Here is a 9,560-nt window from a genome sequence, read left to right as displayed (position 1 = left end):
ATAGCTAGCACTCTGCCAGTAGTAAAATACTTGATGTTTATTTACCATGCTTGACCATAACTCTTAGTAACCGTTACCAAAATAGCCGCATTTCACGCAAACCGACTCCAAAACAACTTTTTGCTTGGAATGAAGACCCGTGTCTCCCTCAACTCGTATAACTACAAAATACTAAACAGTGAGACATTACAATTTAGATATTGTGAAGCGTTTTGTCGAATTTACTCGTAAGTTAATGGTATAACCATATCTATTACTTATATTTTAATTTTTTTCTTTTACTTTATATTTCTTTCAACAAACTCCATAAAATTCGAAACCGAAACGAAGGAATCTATTCTATTCTTAAAGAATATTAATCAAAACAGGAAGAAGCGAATATGTGTACACGTCAGTAGTTTGTGTGCACAAGTTTTACAATCCAGCAAATATGGCGACCCTTGGAGATAATTTAAATTTATTGGACGGCGAGGTAAAGCTTTTCATAATTAAACCATAATATCTAATTATATATATATGTAACAACTAACTAAACAAGCTCATTGAATATCAACTTGTTTTAGTTTTGGAAGAAAACGTTGCAAATCTATTTTATTTTCTCTTTCTCTCCACATTTTGCTGCGTCATGGCCTGAAATCTTGTTTTCTTTCTTTTTTGTTTCTGAAATTATTTGTCAGATAATTTAATTATTATATAAGTGCGATAAAAGTTTGTATTATATCATATTTAAAACTTTGTTCACTATCTTTAATCGTGTGTCTAAAGATTATTATAAAGATTACTGTTGTTTAATCCCAGATCATCCATCAACAAACTGAGAGGAGAGTATCCAGTCGTAATTATCCCATCGTTTTGTTATATGAGAGACTGAATTATCTAATGTAGTGGGGAGGGGATAAGTTGAAGAAAAAGTGTGATTTCAGGGAGATTTAACTGGGTTTTTTTTTTTTTGCAGCAGATCGAGGTTTCCCTCTTTGACTTGCATTGAACACAATGACTGGCAGTATTTAATTTATTCTCCTGAGAGAGGTTAAACTCTACCCCTCTCTTGACAAAATTTGTATTGTATCAGGTCCACTCCGATCGAGGAGACCTATGAGACATTCCAGGTGTGACCATCTCGGCTTTCCCACCACCACGTTTTACCTATTTAGATCAACAATGCATGAAAGGTAGCCAAATTACCCATCAGCTGTTTAAATAATCCGATTTAGTTCAATAGCTTTTCTCCTTTTAACTAAACGAATCATTGCTTTTATTTATTTGTGCTGACGAAAATGTTTCAATTCTTTTGTGTTTTATTCCTACCGTTATTCTTATTAAGGCGGTGACCTGGCAGACTCGTTAGCATGCCGGGGGAAATGCTTTTGTGGCATTTCGTCTGTCTTTACGTTCTGAGTTCAAATTCCGCCGAGGTCGACTTTACCTTTCATCCTTTCAGGGTCGATAAAATAAGTACCAGTTGAATACTGGGGTCGATGTAATCGACTTTCGCTCTCCCCTCAAATTCCAGGCTTTGTGCCTTTTGTAGAAAGTATTATTGTTGTTATTATTATTCAGCAGTTTCACAGAATCGTTGGCGCATCAAACAAAACGCCCTGTGACAGAATCGTTAGCACGCCAGACAAAAATGCTTCATCGTATTTCGTCTGTCTTTATGTTCAGAGTTCAAATTCTGGTAAGACTTTGACTTTTATCCTTTCAGGGTTGATAACATAAGTACCAGTTGGACACTGGGGGTCGATGTAATCGACTTATTCCTTCCCCCAAAATTGTTGGCCTTGTGCCAAAATTTGAAACCAATATTTGTTTTGACCCTTTTAAGTGCAAATCCCACTGTGGTGAACTTTGCCCTCTCCTTCCAGTCATCGACTCTCTTTACTCTTTTACTTGTTTCAGTCATTTGACTGCGGCCATGCTGGAGCACTGCCTTTAATCGAGCAAATCGACTCCAGGATTTATTTTTTGTAAGCCTAGTACTTATTCTATCGGTCTCTTTGCCGAACCGCTAAGTTACGGGGACGTAAACACACCAGCATCAGTTGTCAAGCGATGTTGGGGGGACAAACACACACACATACATATATATGTTGTTGTTGGCACTCCGTCGCTTACGACGTCGAGAGTTCCAGTTGATCCAATCAAAGCAACAGCCTGCTTGTGAAATTAACGTGCAAGTGGCTGAGCACTCCACAGACACGTATACCCTTAACGTAGTTCTCGGGGATATTCAACGTGACACAGTGTGACAAGGCTGACCCTTTGAATTACAAGCACAACAGAAACAGGAAGTAAGAGTGAGAGAAAGTTGTGGTGGAAGCCATCCCCTGCCGGAGCCTTGTGGAGCTTTAGGTGTTTTCGCTCAATAAACACTCACAACGCCTGGTCTGGGAATCGAAACCGCGAGTCCGCTGCCCTAACCACTGGGCCATTGCGCCTCCACACACACACACATATATATATATATATATGTGACAGGCTTCTTTCAGTTTCCATCTACCAACTCTACTCACTTTAGTTAAGGCTCCCTTCCATTTTATCTCTTGCACACAACATGCCTCAATCTACCTCCACTCAAGTGTCTTCACTATCTCTATTGACCTTCTGTTCAATGTGCCAATATTAACAGTGGCAGTTCGGAAGTTTATAACCTGAGGATTTTCAGTGATAACATAGTTGATTGGTATTTAACTTTTGCATATAAAAAGAATTAAAAAATTTGGATTGCCTGTTGGTAGTCAGAATATGCATGGGTAGTTATTTCACCTATAATCAGTGGGTTAACTTTTTATTTCTTGTCCCTCTCAATTTACAGCCTGCAGAAGTCACTGTAGACATCTGAAACATTAACAACATAGAGGGTGAGAGTGGTACATTAGATGCAAGGAGCATTTGTAGATCTAGAGAAAGTCCATCACTCTCTCATTTAATGAACACTAACAAAGCTGGGAATGGCTCTTGAAAGCTATACAGGCTATATATGAAAAGTCAGTCTGAAAAGTGACAGTTATCAATGAGCACAGAGTGTAGAGTGCAGGTAGGGATCCATCAAGGCTCTATCTTCAGCCTTCTCTTGTTTATTATAGTCCTCCAAGCCATAACAGAAGAGTTTAAGATCAACTGTCCATGGAGACTTCTGTAGGCTGATGGCCATGTTCTTGTGTAGAATCTTGTTGTGGTATGAACAATGGTATCAGTTTGGGGGAAGTGAAAGAAATAAGAATGGGTCAAAAAAGAAGAGGAGGTGGTGGTAAGAGACTGTAATAGGGATAAAATATGAAATGTAAGGGGAATAAATGGTATCATTTAAAGCACTTGAGTATGTTAGAAGAGGATTTGTGGGTGACAACTTGACAGGATCTCATTATTGCAAAGATGGATGGATCTTCTTAAGCAGAGCAAATTACCATTTATCTCAGCCCTTTGTTATCTCCTTGAAATTGGTCTACTCTACATCATCATCGTCATTTGACGTCCGCTTTCCATGCTGGCATGGGTTGGCTGGTTTGACTGAGGGCTGGCAAGCCAGAAGGCTGCACCAGGCTCCAATCCAATCTGGTAAAGTTTCTGCAGCTGGATGCCCTTCCTAACGCCAACCACTCCGAGAGTGTAGTGGGTGCTTTGTGTGTGCCACTGTCACAGGCAGTACTGGCGTCCCTACCTCATTCCATATTTTCCTGGATTTTCCTCTTCCGTAGATTTCATCCATGTTTAACAGTAAGTACTTCATTATACAGCTGACCTCATTCATCCACATCACATTATCATGTCAGCATTCTCTTGCACACCACATCTTGCCTCTTATGCTCAGTTTTTCTCTCAATACATTTGTACTTTGTTGTATATACCCACTGGTGTTTCATGCTAGTTTCATTTCTTTCTAGTCTTTGTATCAACTCTGCATTCATGGCCCAAGCTTCACAACCATATAGTGTTGCTGTTCATATGCAAGCATCATACAATTTGCCTTTCACTCTGAGAGAGAGGCCTTTTGTTATCAACAGAGGAAATAGCTTTCTGAACTTTCTCTTGAGCATTCCAAAAAATGTATTGCTCCTATGCATCTGCCACAAAGTCTGCTTTCTCTGTTAACCATCCTGTGATTCCACTGCACCCCTTATGTCTATAATTTGCACTATATGGAATTTTTACCTACATCTTTTTCTACATATCAAATAGAGCCATTTACCTGAAGGGGTTGGTGTCTTGTTTTTCTGCTTACCACCTTAGTCTTTGCTAAGTTAGCTTTAATGATTCAGCAAAAAAAAGGCTTGAAGATGCCATTATGAAAGACTACTGAATGTGGAGAATGAATGAGAGGAGGAGAGTCTGCCAAATGTTGACCCAATTGAAAGTCCAGCTATCCAAATCAACAGTACCTGGGTAGATAAAGCAATTAAGAATTTGAAGACAGAGAAAGCTCCTGGCTCATCAGGAATCACCACTGAGATGCTTAATATATCTGGCAGTGTGGATTATGGTTTGGTCACCTGTATTATAAATGTAGGTGGTTCACAAAGGAGCCATACCCAATGACTAGTGCAGCAGCACCATAGTCAACTGCTATAAAGGTAAAGGTGATGCCTTAGAAATAATTACAGAGGTATCAAATTGTTAGATCAGGTGATGAAAGTTACAGAGAGTGATAGCCCAACTAATTAGGGAGAGAGTTAGTCTAAATGAGATGCAGTTTGGTTTTGTGCCAGAGAGAAGCACCACTGATGTTATATTTCTGGTAAGGCAGCTGCAGGAGAAATACCTAGCCAAAGATAAACCTCTGTACCTGGCTTTTGTTGACTTGGAGAAAGCCTTTGACAGAGTGCCCTGATCCCTTATCTGGTGGTCAATGCAGAAACTAGGGATAGACGAGTGGTTGGTAAGAACTGCACAAGCCATGTACAACAAAGAATTCAAGGTACATGTAGGGGTTCACCAAGGATTGGTCCTCATCCCCCTCTTGTTCATCATAGTCCTCCAGGCAATAACAGAGGGATTCAAGACAGGTTGCCCCTGGGAGCTCCTCTATGCTGATGACCTTGCTCTGATAGCTGAATATCACTACCAGAACTGCAAGAACTCAGTCACCAGCATAGTGGAGTTGCCATTGGCAGCCAACCTTAAACTTTTCTATTTTGACCTGAAAGACTATGAGGAATAGGAGTGATGTTAGGAGAATGAGTTGTAGAGAAGAGGGACAGATTGGGTGCAGAGACATAGACAAATGATATGAAATGGTCTTCTCAAGAACAGCAAATCACCAGTCATCTTGGTTCTTTGTCATCTACCCCATGAGACTCAACACAGAGGAGGTGACTATTTCACTCCTTTGTTCCACAGTTCTATCTGCATTCAGTTGTTGGCACTTTGCTATGCAACTGCCATCTCCCACGTGCATCGCATGGTCGTACCAGTGCAGTCTTCTCTCTTGTGCACACACATGGCAGGCTGTTTCAGTTTCTTTGTGTCTGTGTTTGCTCCTCCCACTACCACCACCACCACCACCAATTGACAACCAGTGTTGGCGTGTTTATGTCCCCATAACTTAACTGTTCAGCAAAATAGACCAACTGAATAAGTACTAGGCTTAAAAATTAAGTCCTGGAGTCGATTTGTTTGACTGAAACCCTTCAAGATGATGCCCCAGCATCTCTGCAGTCAACTGACTGAAACAAGAAAAGGATAAAAGGCTTTGCTTACAAGGACTATAGTAGAAGGTGCCATGCTGTGGGACTGAACCTGGAACTACTTGCCTTGCAGTATTTTGTTACATAACCTTATGTTCAAAGTTCAAATCCTGTAGAGATTTATAAAATCCAGTCCCAAAATAAGGTTAACTGAAGCTGCTCTACCCCCACACCCTTCTGTGTTGCTAGTTATGTCTCATTTTATTCTGAAATCAAATGTTCTTGTAACAATCTATAAAACCTATTATTAGCATAGTTACTGAATACTAGGTCTTTGGATATGGAGTGGAATTTTGTCACACCACTTCCTAATGAAATTGATTTTTTTTTTTGATTTTTTTTTACGTAGGCACAAGGTCAGAAATTTGTAAGAAGAGGTTAATCAATTAAATCAACCACAGTTCTTAGTATTTTATCAACTCCAGAAGAATGAAAACCAAAGTTGACCAACAGACACACATACACACCACACACACAAACACTCCTTTTCTAAAACCATAGAAAAGAAGAAATAGCTAATTATCACAAAGTATTTTGTGTGGCACTAAATTCTGCCAATCCTTTACCTAATGATGATTTCTGAAGCACATCAGGGCAAGAAATTTAATGTTTACAGAGTTACAAGTTATATTCAGTCATCAAATTGTGTACTCTCACAGAAAAAAAAAAAGAGGAGGAGGAGGATTGCTAAGAAAGCCATGTTTTCTCTTAGAAGCTTCACCAGACATTTACTTAATCTTATGGGTCCATTTTTTACTGGGTTTTTTTTTTTTCATATATATATATATATATATATACATAACTTGCTGGTACCTTGTAAAAAGCACCCAGTACACTCTGTAAAGTGGTTGGTATTAGGAAGGGCATCCAGCCATAGAAGCCATGCCAAAACAGACATGGAGCCTAGTACAGTTCTCTTAGGTTACCAGCTCCTATCAAACCATCCACCCCATTCCAGCATAGAAAACGGATGTTAAATGACAATGGTGATGAACTTGTTTGTAACTGTTATTTTCTTTTTCATTGAATTCAACAACTGTATTTGTATATTTTAAATGAAAATATGATAGACAAATAAAAAAAATGAAATCAACTATTTCTTTCTAATTCTTTGTTTAAACATGTTCTCATCATGTATGTACTTTTATATATATTCATTCAAGAATTTCTTAGTTCATCGAAATGTAATTGCTTTCCAGGAAGTGCTTGGTGAAGAAGTGTTACGTATGTCAACAGATGAAATAATTAGCCGAACCAGACTGCTTGATAACGAAGTTAGCGTAAGTAAATATGTAACATTATTAATTAAGGTTCCCTTTTGATCTACTTATTTCTTTATAGTTTCACATTTGTTACAGTTTGAAGAAATATTCTAATTACATAATCAATTTGAATAGCTACTACCAGAAATGCATAATTAGCAATATTCTTTACAAGTTTGCTGTGTTTGTTTTTATATACTGAAGACATCATTTTTACCTGTATTTTCCATGCAGGTATGAGTTGACTGATCTGCTGTACTCCATGTTGCCACTTATTCTAATCCTCTGTCATCTCATTTAAGAGACTTGATCATTCTGTGACCTCATCACTTTCATATCATCCCTAGTCTTCTGCTATGGTTACTTTTCGATGTCAGCATTCAGAAATTAGAAAATCTTTTTGGACTGACTCTTCTTCTTTTCCTCAAGTGATTTATTTAACACTACCAATTTAGCCCTTGGTTACAGACTACCACTCTGTCATCTGCAGTTAACTCCCACACCTCACTAAGACAAACACTGCTCTTTCTTCTCTGATAAAGCTATTTTAGAAAAACATTTTTTAGACATGATTTTTCCACATCCCTCCTACAACTAAAACTCATACTCCCAAATCTTTCAAGTAATTCACTCATAACTGTGCTGCAGCAGTTCAGGAAGACCATTCTTTACAATGCCCAAAGAAAACCACCCACCCTTACAAACTTGGATCATCGTTTACCCACCATTGACACACATACCTCCATACACAAACCCACAAGCCATGTGGTTGGTACTTTGGTTCCTTTGCTAAAAGGACCTTAGTAAGTCTGTAGAACCCTCCTTCCTTCCACATTTGCTGTCCATTTGGAATACAACTACACACTGTACACATTGGATAAATCTCTTCCACATTTGCTGTCCTTTTCTTCATTCTACCAACTTATACATGCCATATATGGAAATGCCTCCAGTTACTTCAAACCGACTCTGCCAGTGTCCCTTCCATTACATACAAACAATGCACATCAGAACTAGCATCTATCCTTGCAAACTTCTCAATCTCTCTCTCTCCACAAGAATCAATCACAATCTTTAGTAAAACAATACAATTTGTACTGTTCCCAAGGAGAAGAATCCCCTAATTTGACCAATTATTAACCTCATTGCTCTCATCTTCTCAAAGACAATAGAAACATCCATTAAGAATTACCTTTTCCAAAACCTTAACTTCCTTTTCCACCTTAATGACTACCAGTAGAACTTCAATAAAATCAGATCTACTGGAGACTTGTTCTTGTATGTCACCCACCAGTTACCTTTTTGTGAGAGAACTGTTGTTGCACTTGATAGCTAGTTTAACTGCCTCTTGTATATCAACCTATGAGTGCCAGTCTTACGGGTTGGAAGCCTCCTCACAATGTGGCATGTGCACACCAGTATTGCTGGACCCACCTCACCACTCTACAACCCCACTACACTGTTGTCGTCCTGCAGCAGTTCAAGGACAGCATTAACCATGTTTTGATCTAATTTTAGTCTTCTTGGAGAGTCTAGAAAGATCCTGGCCACTGCTGTTTCTTCCAAATCAAACTACTAACAAACAAGAATGAAATGGTATGGAAATTCTTTACAGTTTGTTACATTTCCAAATGCATATATTTATTTATTTATTCATTTCAGATCATGAGGACAGACGATCAGAGAATCAAACATGAACTTCAAACCCAGAAAGACAAAATAAAAGAAAACAAAGAGAAAATCAAAGTGAACAAAACTTTGCCCTATCTGGTATCGAATGTTATTGAGGTAAGTACTTCAGATCAGTGTGCTGGTGTTATTCTTTCCCCCATTTTTATGTATGTTACTTTACTTGCTTCAGGGACTATAGATGTTAAATGTAGACAACATACATTGATACATGGCTTGCTTAGGGTGGAATGATACTGTTAATAGGGCAGTAAAGCTAAGAGACAAACTTTGGAAACCTGAGAAGAGGAAGGCAGTAGTTGGGAGCATTATCAAATGGCTGGAAGGGCCCCTAGCTGGCAAGTCATCTTTGGCTAAGGTGAGGCTGAGAGGAAGGTGTTTTGCTCATATCTTGCAACATGAGCATCAGAGGTGTGTGGTTTTCAGGTTCACAACAAAAGAAAGATGATGCCATGGTGAAGGACAAGAAGGTGGCATGAAAGTGCCGTTACAAGAGGCTATCAGACATGAAGAATGCATGAGATGAAGTGGGGCTATTTCATGCTGACCCTACAGAGGGACCAACAATTCCAAGTTGACATCAGCATAGTAGATAAGGCAATCAAGGATGTGGAAGGAAAGCTGCATGTCCATCAGGGATAGTTGCAAAGATGCTCAAAATGTCCAAATATTTAAAATCTACAATTAAGAGCCCTATCTACTCGCTGACGGTACCTACCCACCCCTACCCATTTTCCTTTATTCAAAAATTCTTATCGCTCCTTAAAATTATGGCTTTTAAGTGTTGATTTCTCAGCCCAAGAATTACAGCGTGATGTGCTGCTTGACTGGTCCCCCCTCTCTCTCTCTCTTTATATATATATATATATATATATATATATATATGATGATGATGATGATCTTTTCTCCCGCCATGCCTCTGTCT

General features: G+C 38.8%; 1 protein-coding gene across 1 annotated transcript in view; it reads left to right on the top strand.

Moving 5' to 3' along the window:
• The first annotated feature begins 316 nt into the window (after nucleotides 1-316).
• Nucleotides 317-9,560, top strand: part of LOC106882053 (26S proteasome regulatory subunit 6A-B) — a 47,460-nt gene continuing 38,216 nt past the window's right edge. Inside the window, exons 1-3 of the mRNA XM_014932612.2 lie at nucleotides 317-472; nucleotides 6,884-6,964; nucleotides 8,609-8,734. Of these exons, the coding sequence (XP_014788098.1) occupies nucleotides 431-472; nucleotides 6,884-6,964; nucleotides 8,609-8,734 (249 nt within the window). The 5' untranslated portion in view covers nucleotides 317-430. The remainder of the gene's footprint in view (nucleotides 473-6,883; nucleotides 6,965-8,608; nucleotides 8,735-9,560) is intronic.

This window comes from Octopus bimaculoides, chromosome 2, assembly GCF_001194135.2.
Source record: "Octopus bimaculoides isolate UCB-OBI-ISO-001 chromosome 2, ASM119413v2, whole genome shotgun sequence".
Lineage (NCBI taxonomy): Eukaryota > Metazoa > Mollusca > Cephalopoda > Octopoda > Octopodidae > Octopus > Octopus bimaculoides.
Note: the sequence above shows the minus strand (reverse complement) of the source record. Positions and strands in the feature narration are given on the sequence as shown.